Genomic DNA, 23,548 nt, shown 5'->3' with positions numbered 1-23,548 from the left:
CAAAGAAATTGTGGAAGAATAAATGAGAATCTTTGGTGGCAGTGTAAAATGAGTAAAGGATAGGAGGAACCTTCCATTATATACTTTCTTATGTTTTTGTTTGGATTAGGTGAATGCACTGCATATAAAATTTTACGTCAAAAAATTGTATGTAACTCTAAGAAATCCAGAAAACCCACTGAAGCTAGAAGATAATTCCCAAACCCTGTTGAGCAATATTCTTCTATAACGATTTGACTTAATAAGTCTGTAATTATATACACTCAATGATCCAACAAGGATGTTTAAGGAAAAATATTTTTCATCACAGTCCTCATGTAAACATAATAAAATAACTGGTGGATACTCAGTGATTCAATAGATCCTAATTTGGAATCTCATTTTATATAATTTTCCTTAATCACTGATACATTTTATAACAAATTTCTTCAAGAGAAAAAGTTTGCACAAATTATCAAGCCATACTCCCTCTCACGTATCAAATTCCAGACCTGGTATTTCACAGAGGAGTCAGACTTCAGAAATAAAAAGACATCTCTTTCTTATTTGACCATTTAATCAACAGTACTAGTAGGGAGACCAGAGAACTTTTTACCATAATGTCAGAATTTGAAGCAAATTAAAGAGCATATGAGATCACAGAGCACCCACAAATTAGATAACATTTGGGGAGGCCTTCTCATCTAATCTGAGCAAGAATCAGATGGAATTGGGTTTCATCCTTAGGCAAGTTACTTAACCTCTCTGGGCCTCAATTTGATCTGTAATATGGAAATAAAAGTACCTATCTCATAAGAAGTTGTGAAACTTGAAAAATAAGGAATATAGCAAGTAAGACACGGAAATTAAAGTAAGGTATCCTCGGACAGTGGCAGGTGTCTGCTTGAATCAAAACAGACTGCATTCTGGAACCTGTAGTTTCTACAGACTGCACTTCCATACACAAGCAACGCCTCCTTCTCCCTACTGAGGAAAAGAAAAAAAACCACACGGCAGAATTCCCAACACAAATGGTGCAAATATCTGGCCTTTCCTAACTATATTTCTTGGAAACCTCCTCCGAGGGATGCATTTTTTCTCAAAGAACATAGATGTTGTGACGACTGGACCCGTCTCAGAGTCCTAAGTTATACACAGTTCTATTTTGTGTTTTACAGGGCACTTCAACTTCGAGCTCAGAACCAGAGTGGCAGGCTGTGGAAGGTACAGAAAGGCAAAGAAGTTGAAAGCAACAGGCCGGCAACTTTTAATTGCCAGGATGGTAGTAGGAAACCTACACAGCCATGGAGACAGAAGCAGCCCCTGCCAATCAGTCTCCATTTCTGAAACTTTTAACCCCCCACCCAGTTTTGTTGTTGTTTTGGGTATTTTGTCGAGCACTCCTGGAGCTTATTCATTTTTGCAGTTATTAGTTATAAATATAAATAACCCTGCCGTGCGAGGCTCTGTCAAGATTTCGTGAAAACTGCACTTGTGAGTTCATTCTCTCAACCCACTCTACACTCTAGTCTGAAAAGCTCCCTTCACATCCCCAAATTCAACCCGCCCCCTTAACTCCGGACACTCCATTCCTCTCCCTGACCCACTGAGGCCCAGGAGCCACTTCTCTAACGCGCAGTTCCACCCCTAGCTCTTCACCCAACACGAAACCAAGCACTTCTCTGATCCTCCAGGGCCCCTGCAAAGTTAGGAACCCTTCTCCCACACACCATTCCAACCTGGCCCTAACTTGTTCCAAGAATGCCGTTTCCCTCCAAACTTCTAACTTCCGTAAGGCGCGGGATCCCCTCACTGCCCCTCCAAGTCCATCGTGCCCGTACCTAATTCTGAAGTTCAAAATGCAGAAACAGATGCGCCTGGACAGAGCCCAGCTCCAACATCACGCGAACTCTACACAGCCGCTCGAGTACGGCCTGGGACCCCCCACCCCCGAACCAGGCCAGGCCGGGCGCGCTCGGCCTCTCTCCGGACCCCCAAAGGGAGGAGGGAAAGCTCCACCTGGCTCTGCGGCCGCGGCGCGCGGCTCCGGCTCCGGCCTGGACCCCGCGGCGGCCGCGCCCCCGTCCCGGCGCTGGCGGCAGCGCTCCGGCTGTCCGCGGCGGGCGCGCTCGCCCTGCACCTCCGCGTCGGCCTGGCCGTCGTCGCGGGCCCGACGGCGGGCCCACCCCGGGCCGCGGGCTCGGCAGCGCGGGCAGCCCGGGCCCGCTGCGTCGGCGGCGCGCTGGGCGCAGCCTCGGCACAGCGAGTGGCCGCACGGCAGGGCCGCCGCTTCCCCGAGGGTCTCCAGACACCCGGCGCAGCCCGACTCCTCCGGCCGCGGCGGTGGCGGCGGCTGCAGCGGCGGCGGCGGCGGCAGCACCAGCAGCGCGGGGCCAGAGGCCGCGCCCGGGGCCCCAGTCTTGGCTGCCGCCATCTCGTCGCAGCGGCCCCGTCGGCCCCGCCGACTCAGAGCTGCCGCCGCCGCCGCGGAAGAGGCCCGAGTACTCGGACCTGCCGCCGCCATCTTGTTTCCCGTTTGAAGGGAGAGTCCGTTGCGAGGGAGAAGAGTAGAGGGCGGGGAAGTGCGCGGCGGGCGGTGCGGGCTACATATTTATGAGGGGGCAGGGCTCCAATGAGCCCTGAGAAGGTTCTCCCCGGGCCTGATTGGCGGGAAGCGAAACCTCATTAATATTTATTAGCTACCTTATATGCAGTCTTCAGCCTCGCCCTCCAGCTTTTGCAATTTCCTCTTATCGAACCAGATGAGTTGAGAACTGAGGGGATTTGGAAATTCTAGACGATATTAAACTTTATGAAGTAATTACATGTATTTATTCTGCAATACCGTGATAACTGAAGGTAAAGTGAGTGGGGGATATGTGAATTACCCAGAACCTTCCCTCAGTGCTTCATTTCGTGAGAGGGGAGCTGTTGTGACCAGGCCTACTTAGTGACCAGCAACTACCAAAAATAACAGCTACTTGTCAGCCCTCATTTCCATAGCGTCCCTCTCCACCTCTCTTCCTGGAACTCCCCTCTCTTGACTGGCAAAATCAGACTTTCCCGTGTTTTTTTTTTTTTTTTTTCTCAACCCCTCAGCCTTCTTCTCAGACTCCTTCTTCAAGCCCTTCCCCTTGTTTGGAGCTCAAGCCTGCGTATTCTTCTAGGCTCAGTCCTCTCTCTTTGGGTGTTCCCCACCTCACACTTTCTTCCAGCTGAAACTGCCACACTGACACCAGCCGTCCAGACCTCCTGAGTCCAGTCCAGCAGCATACTGAACTGCCTGATGGAAACAGCGTCTTGAATGTCTGCATCCCTTGTGTACAAAGCTAAAGTCACTGTCTTCCACCCTCCTTCCAAAAACAGCGTGTTTCTTATTTCCCTCAACCTGTGAAAGGTACTTTCCTCCTAGGCCCTCAAGCTCTAAACCAAGGGTTCTTTGCTTTTCCCTCATCTACCACACCTGTCAGTTTCTTAATCCTGCCACTTCTCCCACCAAAATGACTATCTTCTCCTCTTCATTCCATTCCCACCACCCAATTCATGTCCCATCATCTCTCACCTAGACTGTTGCAGTCGCTTCGGTAGGTGGTCTTCCTGCCCACGGCCTCTCTTCCTCCAATCCTCCACAGCTGAGTTGCTTCCTAAAGGACAGCTCTTACCATGTCATTCCTGCTTGGTCTAGTCACCAAGTAAGTGACCTTGATGCCAGCCCCCTTTCTGGATGCAGAGGGTATGGGAGAAAGAAAGGCTCCCTTCTCATAGATGGTTCTACTCAACCACTTCTCCCACCCTTTGCTTTCTTTGCACTAAGGTAGATATGGAGGAGGAGGACATTAAGCAAATGGCATTTCCTGTTGGGAATCTTTATAAGAAAGCACAAGTTTTATAAGAAGAGCAAGATTAAAAAAAAAAACAAAACAGCAATGTAAAGTAATGGAAGGCATCAGAAGCTCTGGGCTTCCATTGCCCGAAAACAGTGTCTGAACTGGTGGTAAACCAATCCAAGGCCGAATGATTGTTGGAAGTCAGAAAGCAGGAAAAGGAAAGAAGTAGATTCCCAAGATGAGAAACAGATGGCTAAAGAATAGTGAAGAATTAAAGAAGAGTCAACGAGCAATTGAAACAAGGGCTTGTGTGCACAGAGGCCCAGTCAGAATCCTGGCAAACCCAGAAGTATGGCTTCCGCTGGACTGTCCTTTATCCAAGGATCCTCCTCATTTCACTCTCCAGTTGAGGTTCTTGAAGGCATTTTGCCCAGATTCTGACAAGGAGGCCTGTGGTCCAGAGGTCAAACTAGCTACAATTAGGATTGGGGTCCTTGTGTGGGCTTGTTCTTGACAGTTTGGGGCTCTTGATCAGAGGCTCTTCCCATTTACTTTGGAAGAGCCGAACCATAGACATGCAGCGTGCTTTCTTAGATACAAATAAAGACAGGAAGTTTCCTTTCACAGAGGGAAAAAAGAGGTCTGAGTCGTACTAGACCAAAAGCCAGGATATCTGGGATTGGTCCTGGTCACTCTACCCTTCTCATTAACTCATTGTGTGATTTCAAACAGCTGACTTCTCTCTGGGCCTCAGTCTCCTCATCTTTAAAACAAGGGTATTGGTGGGGCATCTGGGTGGCTCCATCAGTTAAGCATCTGACTCTTGATCTCGGCTCAGGTCATGATCTCACAGTTCGTGAGATGGAGCCCTGCTTCATGGAGCCCCATGTCCATTGAGCCCCACATCCATCGGGCTCCACACTGATAGCACAGAGCCTGCTTGGGATTCTTTTTCTCGCTCTCTCTCTGCCCTGCCCCTGCTCACATGTGCTTTCTCTCTCTCAAAATAAATAAACTTAAAAAAAAAGAGCATTGAAATTCAGCAGTTTGCAACTGGGGATGCGCCTCAGAAAGGTACACACACACGCACACACCAAAGTCCCACTTCAGATCTACTGAACCCAAAGACTGAAGGTGAGATACCAGCATATGTATTTTATTAATGCCATAGGAATTCTAATGAATACATCTAATGAATACATCTAATGAATATAGATGAGACCACTATAATAGATACATTCAAAGGCCTCTTTTAGCTCTAACATACTGGGAGTCTGACTCCCAATTTCTCCCAGTCTCTTCTCTCCTCTATGCCACTGCCAGAGTAACCTTACCAAAGCCACAGCAGAGGCAGAAGGCAAGGCAAACCTAGGAAATCTGGAGAGTTATGCACTGTGTGGGAAAATGAGAGCGATGGATGGTCCTGACGTGTCAAGTCTAGGAGGCCGAGGTTATAAGGGACAACTGACAAAAACAGAAGTGGAAAGGAAAAGCAGTCTGAAAGATGAGGGCGTGGTGGATAATTTGTTTTATTTAGTTTACCATCAGCATCTGGGGTCCTTCTTACTTGGCGGAATGCTCCATTCTATGCTGTATTTGCAGTATTGCTGAGACTGGGGAAGCTGAAGCAGGGAGATATTCTCCCTGACCCCCCGCAGCCAGAACATGACTTGTGACCCAGGGTTGGCCACCTGGACACACTTCTCTGAACTCTGAATCTTCAGGGAATGAAATGAAACATATTGACAAGTTTAGAATTATTTAGAGCAACAAAGATGGTAGGTGTCCAACCACAGTGTGTCCCTGATGGGTGTTAGGAGTATGGGAGTCCCTACCATAGTGATGGTGGCCATTCCAGATCATTCCTGAGGCACAGACTTCGTTGTGGTGCCTGCGGCCTGGCTTTCCTAGGTTGCAACTCATTTTCCATATCCAACTCTCCAGCCTTCAAGTCTGTATCCTTCCAGTAAATTCTTTTTTCTTAATTTACTCACAATTTTTGTTGTTTGCATCAAAGTCCTCTGACAGAGATAATGGCTTGTTGTTTTTGAAGTGTCACCTGGAAACAGTTGTCAAGGGTGCTTTGTAAGTTACAAAACAATCTAAGAAGCTTAGTCCAACAGCCTAGAGTAGAACGAGTCAGAGTCATATGTGTCTTCTTTCTAAGTCCCCACCTATACCACAGACCACCAAGGGAAGAGAGACTCACAGACTCACCTTAATGTAGTCATCAAAGATGGCAACTGGAAGGGTGCCTGGGTGGGTCAATTGGTTGAGCGTCTGACTTGGGCTCAGGTCATGGTCTTGCAGTTTGTGGGTTCAAGTCCCGCGACAGGCTCTGTGCTGACAGTGCGGAACCTGCTTCGGATCCTCTATCTCCCTCTCTCTCTTCCCCTTCCCTGCTCGTTCTCTCTCTCTCTCTCTCTCTCTTTCTCAAATAAATAAATATTTTTTAAAAAGATGCCCACTGGAACAAAGAGCAGTGCAGCTATATGTACCAATGCTCCCTCCCCAGCTGCTTTTGCTCTGCCACTCCTACCATATCTTCTGAGAATTGCACTGCTGCACAGATTCCCCACTTTTTCATAGTGTGTCCATGGTTCGATACCACCACTAGCTCTTCAGCATCCCTTATGCACATCACTGCAAACCTTCCCTCTTCTCAGCAACTGGAGCCTCCAGCTTCTCCTAGCTGGACTGAAAGACTCAGATGTGAAGCAAGGCCATTCAGCCTAGTTTTGTGGGGCCAGGGTGCCTGCGCCTTGCAGGCCCAAGAACCCCTTCTTGCTAAGCCAGGTGCTGAGTCCATCCTGAGACCTCAAATATCTAGGAAGGACAAGGATCAGACCCTACTCCTGCCCACACTCCTCTACCCTCTTCATCTCTTGGGGTGACATCTTCTTCCTGTATTCTCCCTCCCTCAAGCCAGATTTTCCCCTTGAGATTTCGCCTTTTCCCTGTTGCCTTAAAGATTCTTGCTACATTCTCACTATTATTCATCTTCAGTTCCTTCCCTTTTGTTTCAGTGGAAGAAGAGGTTCTTTTTTTTTTTTTTTTTTACTTTTTTTTATGTTTTTATTTATTTGTGAGACAGAGAAGGCACCACCTGGGGTGGGGCAGAGGGAGAGGGAGACAGGAAACGAAGCAGGCTCTGCACTGGCAGCTGAGAGCTGGAGGTGGGGCTTGAACCCATGAGCGGTGAGATCATGACCAGAGCCAAAGTCGGATGCTTGGCCAACTGATCCACCCGGGCGCCCCAAGAAGCAGTTCTTTTTGCAAAGCTAACCCTTCTGTCATCTTTTCAGCCTCTCCCAGACTCTCTAAACACTCTACAAATACAAATAAGACTTGGTCCTTGCACCCGTCAAGGTCACAGCCTAACAGAAGAGGGGAACATTTGAACTCTGTTCTGAAGGACGAGAGGAGTTCACCAAGCAGACAGAGAGGATGGCCTTCCTGACATTCCTGTGTGGTGGGACTGATAAGAAATTCAACATGGCTAGAACACTGGACTGGACATTAGACTAGAAAATTGGAGAAGGAAAGGAACTGGAATTTATCGAGCAGCTACAACATGCTGGGAACACACTAAGCAATGATATATCTATTTCATTTAGACCTAAAGTAACCCTGTGAGATGTATATATTATTATCTCCATTTTACAGAGAAACTCAGGATATTGGGAGACTATTGAAAGATTTAACACAGGGACAAAAGGAGTTCTACATATGGATTTGTATTTTATAAAGATAACTCTCAATCATCAGTGAGGAATGAAAATCTAAGGAGACTTTCTCCTACCCTCATGGAGTTGAGATATCACTGGACAAGGTACAGTGCAACTATCATACACTTATTCAACAAATCTCTTTTTTTAATTTCTTTTTTTAAATGTTTTATTTATTTTTGAGAGAGAGAGAGAGACAGCATGAGCAGGGGAGGGTCAGAGAGAGAGGGAGACACAGAATTGGAAGCAGGCTCCAGGCTCTGAGCTGGCTGTCAGCACAGAGCCCAACATAGGGCTCAAACCCACGGACCGTGAGATCATGACCAGAGCCGAAGTCGGACACTCAGCCAACTGAGCCACCCAGGCGCCCCATCAACAAATCTCTATGAGCACCTGCTAGATGGGAGGAGAAGACAGGTGCTAAGAATTCAGCAGTGAACAGGCAGGCCAGGTATGGATGCTGAGCCCATTTCAGCGGGCCAGCTTTAGGTACAGTATTTGGCACATTCCAGATAATGTGGGATGAATGAGTGTTATCCCTGTAGTCATGCCTTTAATGTTTAGCAAGGTTTAAAGTACAGTGCACTGTCAGAAAAGAAAAAAAATCTGCAAACAAGCACATTTGTGGAGAAAAGTAATTCTTTAGTTTACTACAATTTCCCCTCTAGATACCTATAAATCCACCTGGAATCAGCAACTGCTCTCTCTCTCTGTCTCTCTGCCCCACCTCCCTTCCCCTTGGTTTTTATTTCTCTCTTTCCTACCCCCAGAGTCCCTATTCTTTTTCCTCTATGCTTTGGCCCAAGATTCCAAGCAACCAATTCCACCTTTGATTTAATTGTGGGGCTTTTTGGAGGAAACGGATGTGGCTTTTAAGAAGTCCCTTGGGTTTGGGGCCCCTGGGTGGCTCAGTCAGTTAAGCACTGAATTGAGCTCAGGTCATGATCTCGCGGTTCATGAGTTCAAGCCCCACATGGGGCTCTGTGCTGAGAACTCAGGGCCTGAAGCCTATTTCTGATCATGTGTCTCCCTCTCTCTTTGCCCCTCCCCTGCTAACACTCTGTGTGTGTGTGTGTGTGTGTGTGTGTGTGTCTGTCTGTCTGTCTCTCAAAAATAAAATAAACATAAAAAATATTTTTTAAAATGTCCTTTGGGTTCAACATATAAAGAATAAGGAAATAAATGGACCAATGGCCTCCCCAACCCCATTCTGAATGAAATACCTAAAAGACTAGTGTTTCTCTGCTAGTGTTGATTACCTTTCACGGTGTAAACCACATGTCTTATTCTAGCATAGTCTGTCTCTTCTCCCCACCTCACCAAAGAAATCCTTCTACTACCTTCACTTTGGTTCATGGCCCTATTCTAGGAAAAGAGGAAGAGGGAGAGAAACCCTCATTTTGTCATAAATAAATGGGTATATAGTAATACTGACCAGAATGAAGAATTCGCCTCAGAAGAGAGCACTGTGATGGGAGCAGAAGAAAAGTCAGGAGGACTATAAAGTAGCCTCCCAAAGATTGACTCCTGGTTTTGGAAAAAAAAAACAGATATGGAATGGGTTCAGCTGGAGGCTGAGAACAGAGAGTACGATCTCCTAAGTTCCTCTATTCTGAAGGAGGATAGGATTCCATACCCACCTACCAGTAACCAGTGGGAAACCTGATTGGTTCTCTTCTAGAATGGTCATTGTCCCGCTGTTCTTTGTTTACTAGGCTCTGAGCTCCGCCGTCTCCATCCCTGGGAAAAGCCTACGGCTGTCACCCTGTGATGTTGCCGAATGACCACCAGGGGGCAAACCGAGACTACTGAGCTCTCGCCATGTCTCTTCCACTTAGTTTCCATGGAGCCAAACTCGGAATGTCAGAGCTGGAATCTGGCCTTTAGAAATCATACAAGGCTTCTAATCAAACATCTTCGTTTACAAAGAAGAAAACCAAAGTCTAAAGAAGAGAAATAAGGTGTCAGGGCTACATAGCGAGTTAATGGTAAAACAGGGATCAGAAACCAAGTCCAGTCCTATCCGTGTTCCAGCACACCACGCTTTCTCCTTTCTCCCATTTAATTCCAGAATATACTGGTTTTTAATGATATTTTTTCCTATGAAAGGGACTTGTGTCTCCAATTGGATTGTAAGCACTCAGGGTCAGGGGCGGTGTTTTGGACCAGCCTTGTATATCATCTCCTCCAGCACCTAGCATGTGGCTCTGCACGTAGCCTATGTCTGATACTAGATTGATTTCTTTTTTTTAGTATTTTTTAACGTTTATTTATTTTTGAGAGAGAGAGTGTACAAGCAGAGGAAGCGCAGAGACAGAGACAGAGACACATAATCTGAAGCAGCTCCGAAGTGAGGCTTGAGCCCATGAACCATGAGATCATGACCTAGGCGAAAGTCTGACACTTCACTGACTGAGCCACCCAGGTGCCCCTGATACCAGATTGATTTCAACAAATACTGTGAAACTGCTGTGTGACAGGCCCAGCAACAATTCCTGAGAACACAGAGATGAAAATTCAGTGTCCCCGCCCTCAAGGAGGTCTTTATCTAAGGAACAGGCAGTTATGTCAACGGACAACTATAGTTCAGGATGGGCGATGGGCTTTCATAGTGGTGCAGGCAAAGTGACTTGGAAGCACAGAAGCGAGAGTGACCATCTAGATGGGTTGCAAAATGGGGTCCTAAAGAAAGGATGAGAACTCACTGAAAAAAAGAGTGGGAATTCCAAATACAAGGAACAGCAGAATAAGCCAACACACTGAGATGTGAAGACACAGTGTGCTGAGTGAAAATTATTGCTTCTGAGTGGCTGGAGCAGAGTATATGTAAGAAGTTAGAATGGGGGAGGGGGAATAGTAAATAAGACTAGAAATGATAGTTTGAGGCTAGCTGTAAAGTTGAGGTCTGTCCATTCATTCATTCAGTCGGTCAATAAACAGTAAGAACCCCCATGTGTCACGCAGAATTATTGTTGATAATGATGATGGGAGAATGATAATAATAAAAAAGGAAATAATAACAGTGGTGAAAATACTGATGTGGTTAAATTCAAAGGATTGTAGTCTTAAGTCCAGGGTTCACTCCTCACATGAATCAGATCATCCAGGTAAGTATCCTATCTTCCATTTATTTTCATTCATTTAAAACAACAGGGGGCACCTGGGTGGCTCAATCGGCTGAGCTTCCGACTTCGGCTCAGTTCATGATCTCACGGTTTGTGAGATCGGACTCTGTGCTGACAACTAGCTCAGAGCCGGGAGTCTGCTTTGGTTTCTGTGTCTCCATCTCTCTCTGCCCCTCCCCCGCTCACACTCTGTCTCTCTCTCTCTCTCTCTCTCTCTCAAAAATAAATATAAAAAAAAAAAACAGTCGGGGGCACCTGCGTGGCTCAGTTGGTTAAGCACTGGGCTTTAGCTCAGGTCATGATCTCATGGTTGGTGGGTTTGAGCCCCGCATCGGGCTCTGTGCTGACACCTCAGAGCCTGGAGCCTCCTGCTTTGATTTCTGTGTCTCCCTCTCTCTCTGCCCCTCTCTTCCCTCTCTCTCTGCTCATGCTCATGCTCTGTCTCTCTCTCAAGAGGAAATAAACATTAGAATTATTTTTAAAAATTTTTTAACATTTTTACTAATTTTTGAGAGACAGAACATGATCATGGGAGGGGCAGAAAAAGGGGAAGACACAGAATCCGAAGTAGGCTTCAGGCTCTGAGCTGGCAGCACAGAGCTCGACGTGGGGCTCGAACCCACAAACCATGAGATCATGACCTGAGCTGAAGTCAGGCTTAACCAACTGAGCCACCCAGGTGCCCTGACATTAGATTTAAAAAAAAACAAAAAACAAACAGTCAGGGGTGGCTGGCTAGCTCAGTCGGTGGAACATGCCAGTCTTAATCTTGGGGTCATGAGTTCAAGCCCCACATTGGGTATAGAGCTTACTTAAAATAAATAATTAATTAAATTTAAAAATTCAGTAAGACTCTACTATGGGCACTGTCTCAGGAGCCAGGAATATAGCAGTGATCAAGATTTAAGGGGATGCCTAGGTGGCTCAGTCGGTCAAGTGTCTGACTCTTGGTTTCAGCTCAGGTCATGATCTCATGGTGGTGAGATTACTCCCTGTGTAGGGCTCCATACTCAGCGTGTAATCTGCTTGAGATTCTCTCTCTCCCTCTCTCGCTGCCCCTACCCCACTCGTGGGTGCACTCTCTCTCTCAAAATAAACATTAAAAAAAGATAACTCTGGAAAAAATTTTTAAAATCTGTATATTGGCAGAGAAAAAACCAGATAACTGGTAGCTCCTAGTTCCCATCTTCAGGTGGGTACAGTGCCTGCCACCATCTGGCTGTGGGACCCAAGTTCTATGGCACCGTCCTCTGGCGCTCTAGTTACGTCTTCACAGACCTACTGAGAGAAGTCTCTGAGGACAAACTGCTTTCCAAAGGTCCCCCTGAACATGGAGGAAGCAGGGGCATAAGTTCCATTCTGCTTTGGCTTGGTTAGTGATGGCATTGCAGTAGGGAGGCTTCTGGCTGGTGGCAGAGCTTCGGATCTGGATGAAGGATGATCCCACTCCATCTTCCAAAGACACTTGTCCCCGCTCAGTTTCCCTCATGAGAGCCTGTGAAATTAAGGGCTTTGTCTTCCCTCATCCTGGTTTCCTGATACCTCTCTCTATCAGAATCCCTATTTGCAGGCTGTTCTGGGAAGAGAGGAGAGCCCACTAAGGTTTACAAAGAAAATAAAAGACTTAGACATGTTCACGAAGCCACATTAAAAACCCATACAAATAAATACGGGTAAGCTTCGAGTTCATTCTACAAACATTTATTTAAGCCAACTATATGCACAAATATCTGGAGATCCAACGGAATATGTCCTAAAGCAATAATAGGGTTTGTTTGGGGTTTTTTTGCAATAATAGGTTTTAAGTAAATGTTTGTTACATGGATAAGTAACTCTAACCTGGCTGAAGGGTGGGAGTGGAATGGCGGTTGTTCAATTTACAAATAAATTAACTCTGACCGTTCCTTTAAATAACACTTTCCTCCCAATGTACCTAAACTGGACCCAGCTTTAAAGACTCAACTTGTTCACTTCTTTCAGGACATCATCAAGTAAAGGCAGTGTACTAGAGTTGGCTCTAAGGGCTCAGAAGAGCTAAGTGTTAAATTCACAGGAATTTTGCAAGCTGGTTGTTAAACACTATTATTCTGAACATTAAGTCATATAAACTCACAAATAAGTTATATTCAAAACATTCAAACTCTTCAACCTCTAATTATATTCCTACATTTTACCATCGGTGTTCTTGAAATTATTTACGTCTATTGGACCCGGTAATGGAAATACTACATAATGGTGTCCTACGTCAAGTCCACATCCAGTGATGTCACGTTGCTAGCCTGAAATTGGCCACGGTGGGAGTATCTACACCATGGAAACTGGCAACTGCTATAAACCAGGGCTTTTTTCCCTGAGAGAGCTGGTTGTTACATATTTACGAGCACACCGATGTAGAGCCTATTATGTACTCCTCTTACATTCACTCTTAGGTGGATCTGCTTTTAGAATCTTACTTACAGAATTAAGTGGACTGGGTTAAGAAGTCTTTGCTTTATGGTAATCTCTCTGATCCTTATCACTATGCTAAGTTTACATAATCAAGCAGCCTACTGCCCAGGAGGAGGCCTTGGCCACAAATAACATGTCACAAGAGGACTATTTGAAGGAACAAGGATATTCTTCAACAAACCTTTATTTAGCACCTACTGTGTGCAAAGCTGTGTGTGAAGGCTAGGGAAGATAGAGGTCTGTGTTCTCCAGGAACTCACTTTCGAGGAGGTGACATGAAATCTTTGCTGATACAAGGTGATGAGTGATAGGTGCTACAACAGAGATATGGAAGCATGGAGCAGAGAGAGGCTAACTCAGACACCATGAAAGAGCCCTCAGCGAGAACCTGGCCTACCAGCACCAGTGTCTTTCTTGTTCTCCTCTGTGTCCCTAGCACCTAGCACAGTGCCTTGCACAGGGTTGGATGAATGAAGGAGGTAGCAGTTTTGGTCCTGGAAAAAATAAGGCTGCCTGATAAGAATAGGTAGAGAGAGGGCATTAGAAAAACTTAGCACATGCAGAGGCATGGGAAGCAAAAGAGCTCAGCACATTTGAAAAGAGAAAATTTAATGTGGCCTGAGGAGTCCAAGAGCCAGGACTAGTAAGAATGCAAGTATGGAAGCAGAGTCCTCTCTCTCAAATCTCTGCAGAGCTCTCAAGAGACCAAAGGAGTTGGCTTACTCTCTGCAGCCTTGGGGGCAGAGCTAGGAGCTCTCACAGAGAATCAGGTATCAGTTAAAGAACTTTTTTTTGTGTTTATTTATTTTGAGAGAGAGAAAGAGAGCTTGTGCCAGTGGGGGAGGGACAGAGGGAGAGGAAGAAAGAGAATCCCATGCAGGCTCTGTGCGGTCAGCACAGAGCCGGATGCAGGGCTTGAACTCAAGAACTGTGAGATCATGGCCTGAGCCAAAATCGAGAGCTGAACGCTTAACTGACTGAGCCACCCAGGGGCCCCAGTTAAGGAACCGCCCAACAGTGCAATGAATGGCCTGCCTTGGAAGGCAGTGAGCAAGCTCCCTAAGAAGGAAGCAAACAGGTGCCAAACTTAGATACTTTTTCTTTTTCTGATTCGATTTTGGGAGAATTTATCAAGGCTCCTTTCTTAAAGGACAACCATCTTAATGGACAACTATCTTCAACAACTCTACAGAAGACTCAGAGATTTTCCTCAAGTGCTTGCTTCTTATGTCAATCATTGATTAAAACCGAGGACAACAGAGGTGCTGAAGTCTCCCCCATGAAAGAATAATATCTTTTCAAATCACTGAGGTCTTCACTCATTCACGAAGCAATCATTTATTCCATTTTTTTGTGTGTGTCAGAGACCTTGCTAAGTGCTGGAAGTACAGATATAAATGAAAAAAGGCTCCTGCTCCCCATAGTACTGAGTAGAAATGCAAATATTTAGTCCAAGATGCAAATAAATATTTACACGCCAGTAGCTACAATACAAAGTGCTCTGGGAAACACAAAGACCAAAAATTTGCTTTGCTTGGGGGACTCAGGGAGGGCCTCTGAGAGGAAAGTGACTCAGAGCTGACTTTGGAAAAGTGAAAAGGAATTCACTAGAGAGAGAAGGGAAAAGATGGTGCAGGCAGAAGGAAAGCACATACAAACATGTGAAGGTGTGGGAAATCACAGCCCATCTGGGGCAGTGAGTGAATAGTGAAATGTAGGGTAGATGGGAGTGGAGCCAAAATGCCCACAATCTTGAATCCAATGCTACCAGTTTTGGATTTTATTCTGTAAATGATAGGAAGCCAATACTTTTTTTCTGTTATTTATTTAATAAACTTTTCATTTTGGAAAGACTTTTTTTTTTTTTAATTTTGGTAAGATTTTAGATTGATAGAAGAGTCACAAAGATAACAGAGTTCTTATCTAAGAACCCTGTATCCTCCACGCCACTTCCCCCAATGCTAACATCTTACATAGCCAGGGAACCTTTGTGCAAAGAAACCAAGATTGGTACATTACTATTAACTAAAGTATAGACTTTATTCACCAGTTTTTCCACTAATGTCCTTTTACTGTCCTAGAATCCAATCCAGGGATACCGCATTGCATTTAATGTTATTTATTTATCTATTTCCAAGGGGATTTTAGGGGTAAAGTGACGTGATCAAATTTGTCAGTAGAATAATCGCATAATCCTTAGGGCACATGGGAGGAACATAAATTGAAGGGGCCCAGATTAGGGGTGGAAACCTTGCTTAGAAGCTGTTGGCAAAGTCCAGGCCAGGGATGACAATGGCCCCAACTCTGGGAGCAGTGAGGATGGAGAGGAGGATTGAGACTTTTTTTTTTCTTTTTTTAGTTTCATGGTGGAGACCTCTCCTGAAGTAGAATGGGCAGGATATAGGACAGGCCAACCTTAATTCACCTCTTACACCTCACCTAAGACATGGATATAAATGTACAGCAGACTTTAAACAAAGATGGAGAGGGGCACCTGGGTGGCTCTGTCTGTTAAGTGTCTGACTCTCGATTTCAGCTCAGGTTATGATCTCACATCTCATGAGATCAAACCCCCCTGCTTGAGATTCTCTCCCTCCTTCTCTCTCTGCCTCTTCCCTGTGCAAGCTCTCAAAATAAATAAACATTAAAAAAAATAAACAAAGATGGAGAAAGGAAAATATCTCTGACTCAGATCCTTGGGATGAGACTATTTCTGCAATTAAGCACTAAATTTAACTCTGAGATCCCTGAAAGGCAAGGCAAAAAGGGAAGCATGATGACATACATAGCTCTCATTATTTGTTAAGATAAAGTATATTCAAGGGAGAGAAAGAGACCAGCCAGATTGGAGTGGGAGAAATTAAGCCTGAAGGACACCTTGGGGCAGATCATGCTTGTCCCTGATTCTGAGAGCCCTGGGGAAGTTCTGTCTCTGGGATCACTGATTCCTCCTGGTACCCTCTGTTCTGGAGGGGATGGCCTGGCAGCACTTGGGAATGGGGAGCCCAGCCTTATCGCAGGAAGATATCTTTACAGACAGCCAGTCAGCAGTGTGCAAAGCTAGAAATGATTCTCTGCCAGAGTGGGATGTGGCTCGGCCACCCATCTCACCTCTCACTGCTGTGGGGGCTCACTAGACTTTCCACTAGCTCTGCAAGAGAAGCTGGGAAGGAAGCTGAGGTCCAAAGAGGAATGGATAAACTTTACCACAATGGCCCAGCAAGTTAGGGAGAGACCCAGGAGAGACCCAGGCTTCTGATTTCAGAGCCTGGGTGTTTCTTATCTGGAAAGCTCAAGGGTCCTACTAATTCATGCACTCATGCAACACAAGGTGTGGAGCACTAATCATGGGTTTCAGGGCTGTACCCACAGGGAGCTCACCTTCTGATGGGAAAGATGACTGACAATCAGCTATCACTGAAGAGGAATGAACACGGTCATCACTCTCGGTGTGGTGAGAGCCTTTCCTGCAGAGACAAGGGAGACACCATGTCCTCCTTTTAGGAGTGGGAGGGGGAAAAGTAGAGAAAGTCTTCCAGAGGTAGGGCCAAGAATCCAGCTGGACTGGATTTCAACCTAGGCATGGAGCGTGCAGGTAGGAAGAGCAACTGGTAAGGATATTCTAAGAGCCTGGGATTATGACCCCTTCTTTTTGAGATGTGAGTACTTTGATGTTCATTACCTCATTTCATCTTCGCAAAACATGTGAGAAGGTAGGGGCGCCTGGGTGCCTCAGTGGGTTGAGCGCCCGACTTCGGCTCAGGTCATCATCTCAGGGTTCGTGGGTTCGAGCCTTGCGTCTGGCTCTGTGCTGACAGCCAGTTCAGAGCCTGGAGCCTGTTTCGGATTCTGTGTCTCCCTCTCTCTCCGACCCTCCCCTGCTCACGCTCTCTCTCAGAAATAACTTTTTTTTAAAAATGTGGGAAGATATTAAGATCCCCATTTTAGATTCTGAGATGGCGCATTCAAGACCACAAACAATTCAGAATGGCAAGTGTCCTGATTCCATCCAGAGTTATGTGCACGCACCGCCCCGAGCGCCTCGCGGGTCCCGCAGCTCGCTTCGCCTTTCCCAGTCGGACATCTCATCCTTCCCCGCCCCAGAGTTTCACCTGAAGCCTAACTGCATTGCGTCCTCCTGCGCTCGGGGCGCCGCGGAGAGTCAGGGGTTAAAGCCCGTGGCCCGGGTGGCCCCTTCCCCCTCCCCAGCCCTCTCGCCTCCTCTCGGCGCCGCGCCTGGAGCGTGCGTCCCGGAGACCCGCACCGGAGAGGAGGGGTAAAGTGGGCCTGTTTCTCGGGTGGCCAATCCACCGAGCCCGCGGTGCCCCAGAGGAGGCGCCAGCGCTAGGCCAGCGCCAGGCCGGGGCTGCCTGCTTCCCGCGGCAAAGTACAAATGCGCCCGAGCGCGGCGCCTGGCGCCCTTGGCGTGCAAGAGCCGGCCCCGCGCTCAGCCAGCCCCCGCGGCCGCCGCGCCGTCGCCGCCGCCGCCGCCAATACCGCCGCCCCGCCGGGCCCCAGGACCCCGCAGCCCGACCCCGAGCCCACCGAGCAAGAGACGCCGGCCGCTTCCAGCCCGTGCGCCGCCGGGAACGGCCGGCGGGTCCCGCGCGCCTCGCCCCGCGCTGCGCGCTCTGCAGACCCCTGTCCGCCCCGTCTCTCTCCTCCTCCCTCCTTCTCACCTTCTCCTTTGCTTTCCCTCCTTGCCGCACTTTTCTCCCTCTCCCTCTCCATCTCTCCGTCTCTCTACTTTTCCCTTGTCCTCCTTCGCCTTCCCCTTATCCCCACCTTGGACCTCCCTTCTGTTCTCACCACCTACTCGTCCCTTCTCTGACTCTCCCCTGTAGCAGCGGCCCTCCCTGGTCGCTTTGTGCCCCTGTGCCTCAGTGTCCTCATCTCAGTTTCTCCCGACGCCCCTCCTGGCTCAGCGCCTGGCGGCCTGGCCCTGGGGGAAGGAAGGATGGTTCCCGAGGTAAGGGTCCTCTCCTCCTTGCTGGGACTCGCGCTGCTCTGGTTCCCCTTGGACTCCCACGCTCGAGCCCGTAAGTAGGGGAAGGGAGGTGGATAGGCAGAGGAGGGATGCGAGCCCCTGGGATGTGCGGGGGAAGTGCCAGGACTCGGGAGCCCACACTGTTCTGGCAGCCGTCCAGGCAGCACCTGTGCGGGGAGAGTGGCGACTCCTCTGCCGACCAGTATGGGCTGATGGGTCTGGGATACTGGGGGGACCTTGGGAAAACTCAGCGCCAAGGGGGCTGCTGCCAGGGACCTGAGGGCAGTGAGAGAGAAGGCAGGACACTGTGAGGGTGTGTGTGTTGGCTGGTGGTGGGGCTTCACATTCTCAACAGAGAGCCGGGTATGTCTGGCTGCAAGGGTGTGAAGAAGGTGATGGAGATGTAAAGACTACTGCATTCAAAGGGAGCCTGTGCAGAGAAAGAAGAGCTAACTAGGCAACCTCATTTTGTAATTCCTTGGGATCCTCACAACACTCCCAAGAGGTGGGTATTATCATTTGCATTTCGTAGATGAGAAAACTTAGGGTAACAGAAGAAACTTGCTGACGTTTACAGAGCTAGTAAACCATCCAACACCAGAGCTCTCCAATTCCAGATCCTATGCTTTTTTCCCCTGCCGCGCAGCAAAGCATCTGGAAGGAACCCTGATTTGGAGTTGTAAGACTCTGGGAGGCAGCAGGGCACAGGGAGATAGACCAGTCTTCACTATCCCAGAGCTTCTGAATACCAGCTGGTGGAGGGCACCTCTCTAAGCCTCAGTTTCCTAATCTATAAAATGGGAGTCAAAAATCTCAGGACTGTTGTGAGAATGAAATTGGAGAAAATAGATAAAGCAACCAGCACAAGCAACTAGCTGGTACATGATAGCGTCTTAAAAAAAAAAAATCAGTTCCCGAATTCATGCTTCTCCACTTAGACAGTGTAACCTCAAACAGTTTATATAATCTCTCTGAGGCTCAGTTCCCTCACTGCCTCTGCCAGAGGTTGCTGGACCTCCTCTCCATCCCCCGTCTCTTAGAAGACTGTAAGGATGGAAAACAAAACCAAAGATTCTCTTGATGAGAAGGAAGGAGATTAGTTCAAACCCTGAAATACCTGATAAAGAAACTGAGGTCAAGGAGGGACAGTGGCTCCGCTCCAGGTTACACAGCGCAGAGCCTGGGATGAAGACCCCGGGTTCCCAACTCCCAGCCTCACACTCTGCCTTCTCCACAGCTCCGCTCCCCCATCTCCTCCATCACTGCCTTTCTTTGGCACGTGACTTTCTGGAGCTGGCGGTGGTGGATTTTGTTTCATTCTTGTCTCTGCTTGTGAGGGCAGGCTGCAAGTCTGGTCGTCTCTGGGCTGCCTGTAGCATGAGGCTCATAGATGTCCTTAGTAACAAGTAATGGAAAGAACTCAGTGTTGGGTTCAAGTCCTACCTCTACCCCTTGGTGGCTGTGTGGCTTCTCATAAGTCACAACTTCTCTGAGCCTCAATTTCTGCATCTAGGACACATACTTACCAGGAACCCAAAGAGTTCTTGGGAGGATAAAGGGAAGTGACTGTACTGTGCTCAATTAGCCAGCACAATGCCTAGTACTCAGTAAATGTCTCCTCCCCTTCTTTGGGCCCTGGAGGTTTCCTCCTAACACTAACCTGTTGTTTCTTAAAAGGGATTTACTACAGAATGCCCTTCATGCCTGTCTCCTTTCCTCTTGGCACATCATTCTTAGCTCCCAAGGTTTTTCTCCAGGTATCGTTGCCCTTGATGCATCTTGGAAAGATGTCTTAGAATCAGATCGTTGTGCAGGATTTCTTGTGTCCTATCCACACCCCTGCTCTTGACTTCCCATGTCTTGTCAGCCCTTCACCTTGGCGGGTCACACTGCTTCCAGCAAACTTTCCCTGGCCACCCGACCCACTCCACTCTCCTTCTTCTGTGCCTCCGCTGGCCTTCAGGCCTATATTTCTCCCTAGGTCCTGCCAGAATTGCATCTCCCTACAGCCCAGAGCTTAGCTCCAGACCTGCAAGAAAATAACTCAGAGCAGATTCGAGTTAAAGTGAGGTGAGCTGGCATTCAGAGGGATGTGTTCAGATTCTGGGATGTCAGAGCTGAGAGGGCCTTTGAAAATCATCTGCTTCGGGGCGCCTGGGTGGCTCAGCCGGTTGAGCGTCCGACTTTGGCTCAAGTCCTGATCTCACAGTTTGTGGGTTCAGGCCCTGCGTCAGGCTCTGTGCTGACAGCTAGCTCAGAGCCTGGAGCCTGCTTCAGATTCTGTGTCTCCCTCTCTCTTTGACCCTCCCCTGCTCACACTGCCTCTCTGTCTCAGAAATAAATAAAACATTAAAAAAAAAAAAAAGAAAAGAAAATCATCTGCTTCTGCCTCACAATTTTCCCATCCTCATAGTTAAACTGAAGCCCAGAAAGTGGGAATGACTTGCCCAAGTTCACACAGCAAATTTATTAAAGAATAGATTTGTCGCTTACAGGTTGTGTGAACTGGGACAGATCATTTTGTCTAGTGCTGACAATCTATGAATCTAGGAACAATCCTGTTCTACAGTCATTTGCCAGAGTCTTGTTTGGAGATCTCTTATGAAGGTCCTTGTCTTAGTTCAAGTAAGATCTCAGGCCCGTTGTACATAAGAAACCTCCTGGTGACACCTAAGGTGTTTTCAGAAGTGGTACCAACAGATGGATATTCTCAAGTCTGCCTCATGTCAGACTCCTGAGGTGGCTCAGCTCTGTGGAATGCCAAAAGCATGTGAACACACATGGCAGTGACCTCCTTGGTTACAGTGCAGAAAGGCTATTCAAACAAAGGTTATTCTGTCCTGGGCTCTGTTTCCAGCCACAGATTGAATTCAACCTGGACTGAGTCTCAGCTCTGGCCACTGGCTGAGCCCTGATCCTCAAAACCCTGACCACCGGCTGAACCCCAATTCCAAGTCTGTGAGCTGGTCACTGACTGGTACTGATCCCAGCCCCAGGTGAAGACACATACATGCATGATGTTAATCAGTTTGGGCACCCATTCCTCTGCGGAATGAGAACCTGCTTAGTATCTTGACTTCCTCTCCAGTGCTCTTCACCCATGTCAGTGCCTCTTCATTTGTACTCTTTTCTTACTATTGCCACCCGCTCCCACCCTTAAGGTATCCGGCATGCTTCTACTTTCTCTTTCCTCCCACTGTCCAATTCTGCTTTCAAGAGACAGTCAGTTAACAAGTAAAACCATCGATTGCTCTATCCTCTCTCCAAAGGTTATGTGCACTGTGGAAACTGAAGCTTCTGTTCCCAGGTGACAGAATCCCAGACTGTAGACGCAGAGATGGGGCAGGAAGGGAGCTCCCATCGTATGATGTAGTACAGAGGACAAACTTGGAATCGGAAGGTCAGGGCCTTATCCTGGCTCTGCTACTAATTCCAACCGTGCAGATACCAGACAAATTGCCTTTCTCTGCCCCTCAGTTTTCCCAGCTGTGAAGAGAGATGGTTGACCCAAATAGACAATCATTGAGGACCATTCTGGCTTTAACATTCCATGATTCTAAGACTCTAAGATCCAAATATGCTGTTGCCTTGATTCTGATCCTGTTCTGGGCTTTAGAAAAGGAAGTTTTAGGTCTGCAGCCTGGTACCTCTGTCCTGCTAGGGAGGAGTAGGTAGACCCTCAAACACCAGGAGAGCGTACCTAGGAGGCCTAGAACAGTGAGTGTGTAGGGGGACCCACTGGTAGGGACCCTGCCCTGCTGTTCAGCTCAGCTGCATCCCCATCTACCTGTCCAGATGTACATGGGGGAGAGGGACACCTAGGTGAAGGCTTGACATCGGGTTCCAGGCAGGCCCCTCTCTGGGTCTGTCTAGGCGGTTCTGCACTTCCTCGCTCCCACCAGTAGAGGTCTCTGTCTCACTCACTGGCTCGCTGGCTGCTGAGCAGGAGCTGGGCAACAGCTGCGCAGTTGTTCCAGCTGTTGCACCTGTTCCAGGACTGGCCTCTCAAGTTCCCCCAGCCACGGGCCATGGCGCCGGTCTCGGGGAGAGGGATCCTGAATCCCTTGGACTCCCAAGGACTGGTGTGAAAGCGGTGCCCCTGGGAGGTGCAGTACAGAGATCATTTGGGGCAAGCCCCTGGATGGGATCCCATCCCATCCCAGGGAAGGCAGTTACAGTTTTCTTCCGTTACCCGTTCTTATAGTCAGGATTCTTCCTTATATCTCACCTGGATTCTTTTGTTCGCAATTCAAAGCCATTTCTTCTGGTCTTGCTCCCTTAGGGGAGGGGTGTTCCTATAAGCACCCCCCCCTCAGATCTGAAGACTACCATTGGAGTTTGTGCTGGCATAAATCAATGATCCCAGGCAAGTCCTGACCTCTATTCTTGGACTCAGTTTCCACATCTGTAAAATAAAGGATTGGATGTCATCTCTTAGTCCCTAACTTTCTAAGAATCTGTGAATCTAAGTGTACATGTTCGAGGCAGAACAGAAGGTAAACAGTCTCATCTCTGTCCCACCCCCACCCCAACACCTGCTGGTAACAGAGATGCCTTTCCTGGTTTGACAGTTCTCTCCTTTCAGGTCCTTTTGTATTCCCGAACATCCGTCATGTACCAGAGAGGAGGAGTCTGGTTCAGAGAAGCAAGGGCCTTTTCCCTAGGTCGTACAGCTTAGCCGCTGAGGACCTGAGGTTTTCACTTCTGATTCCCTTAGGAGGCCTCCCCCACTGGGTGTCAGTGCCCAGAGCATAGCTTATGTCTTAGAGGGAAGCAAGTTTGTTTGCATGAAAGGGAACTATAAATAAATAAAGTATGGCTGTGTGGGCGCAAGGGAAAAGATGTAAACTTTCTCACATTCCTGCGCAGCTGGCTCGCTCAGGTTTCCCGAGTTCCTGCAGGCTGGGGACAGGCCAGCCATAGTCCCAGGCCTCTCTCCTCACACCCTAGACCCCCTGGTCCCTTCCAGCCTCCCCTGCAGCCCAGAAGCTTCTTTTTGGTTGTCTTTTCTGCTTCTTCTTGGAAAAATCCCAATCACACTACCCAGTCCTAACTATCCCCTATGAGACTCCTATAGCATGAGCGTTTCAAAGCAGACTGAGAGATGACCTTGGATGGAACAGATTGGAAACTGTGACTTACATGTGAAGATCATGGAATTGCTCATCCTCTTACCTGCCTGGGCTTCTGCCCTTTTTTTACATGGTGTTTGGTTTGGGAGTTTAGATGGGCAAGAGCTGGAAAAGGGAAGTCAAAGGCTAATTCCTGTTAGGTGGCAAGGTCAAAGTGCTAAGAGGGATTTGGCCATCTTCCCACGTGATCAAGTATTTTCTTTGTTAAAGAGGTTTCCAGGATTAAGGACCATCAATCACCTCCTCTTCCAGAACTTCCCGTCTCCGTTGACTCAATCCTTTCATGGTGCCTTCATTTATCAAGCACCAACTCTGTGTAGAA

The 23,548-nt window shown here is 47.8% G+C and overlaps 2 protein-coding genes and 1 long non-coding RNA gene across 5 annotated transcripts in view; 1 reads left to right on the top strand and 2 right to left on the bottom strand.

Annotated features, from left to right (window-relative positions):
* Window positions 1-2,525, bottom strand: part of RNF169 (ring finger protein 169) — a 105,355-nt gene extending 102,830 nt beyond the window's left edge. For all 3 annotated transcript variants that reach the window (XR_005527788.1, XR_005527789.1, XM_039228743.1), the window contains exon 1: window positions 1,999-2,525. Coding sequence is in view for 1 of the 3 variants with exons in the window: in XM_039228743.1 (XP_039084674.1) it covers window positions 1,999-2,503 (505 nt within the window). In the remaining 2 variants the exon portion in view is untranslated. The remainder of the gene's footprint in view (window positions 1-1,998) is intronic.
* Window positions 2,526-5,311: 2,786 nt separating this feature from the next.
* Window positions 5,312-9,310, bottom strand: LOC120229629. Its single transcript, XR_005527791.1, has 3 exons — window positions 8,970-9,310; window positions 5,642-5,865; window positions 5,312-5,524 (listed from the first exon to the last, which is right to left on the bottom strand). It is a non-coding gene; the product is annotated as an uncharacterized LOC120229629 (long non-coding RNA).
* Window positions 9,311-17,831: 8,521 nt separating this feature from the next.
* Window positions 17,832-23,548, top strand: part of CHRDL2 (chordin like 2) — a 32,277-nt gene continuing 26,560 nt past the window's right edge. The window contains exon 1 of the mRNA XM_039228764.1: window positions 17,832-18,146. Coding sequence (XP_039084695.1) covers window positions 18,065-18,146 — 82 coding nt within the window. The 5' untranslated portion in view covers window positions 17,832-18,064. The remainder of the gene's footprint in view (window positions 18,147-23,548) is intronic.

The sequence above is a fragment of the Hyaena hyaena genome, unplaced genomic scaffold (genome assembly GCF_003009895.1).
Source record: "Hyaena hyaena isolate Hyena2069 unplaced genomic scaffold, ASM300989v1 scaffold_34, whole genome shotgun sequence".
NCBI lineage: Eukaryota > Metazoa > Chordata > Mammalia > Carnivora > Hyaenidae > Hyaena > Hyaena hyaena.
The sequence above is the reverse complement of the archived record's forward strand: the minus strand, read 5'-3'. Positions and strand labels throughout refer to the sequence as shown.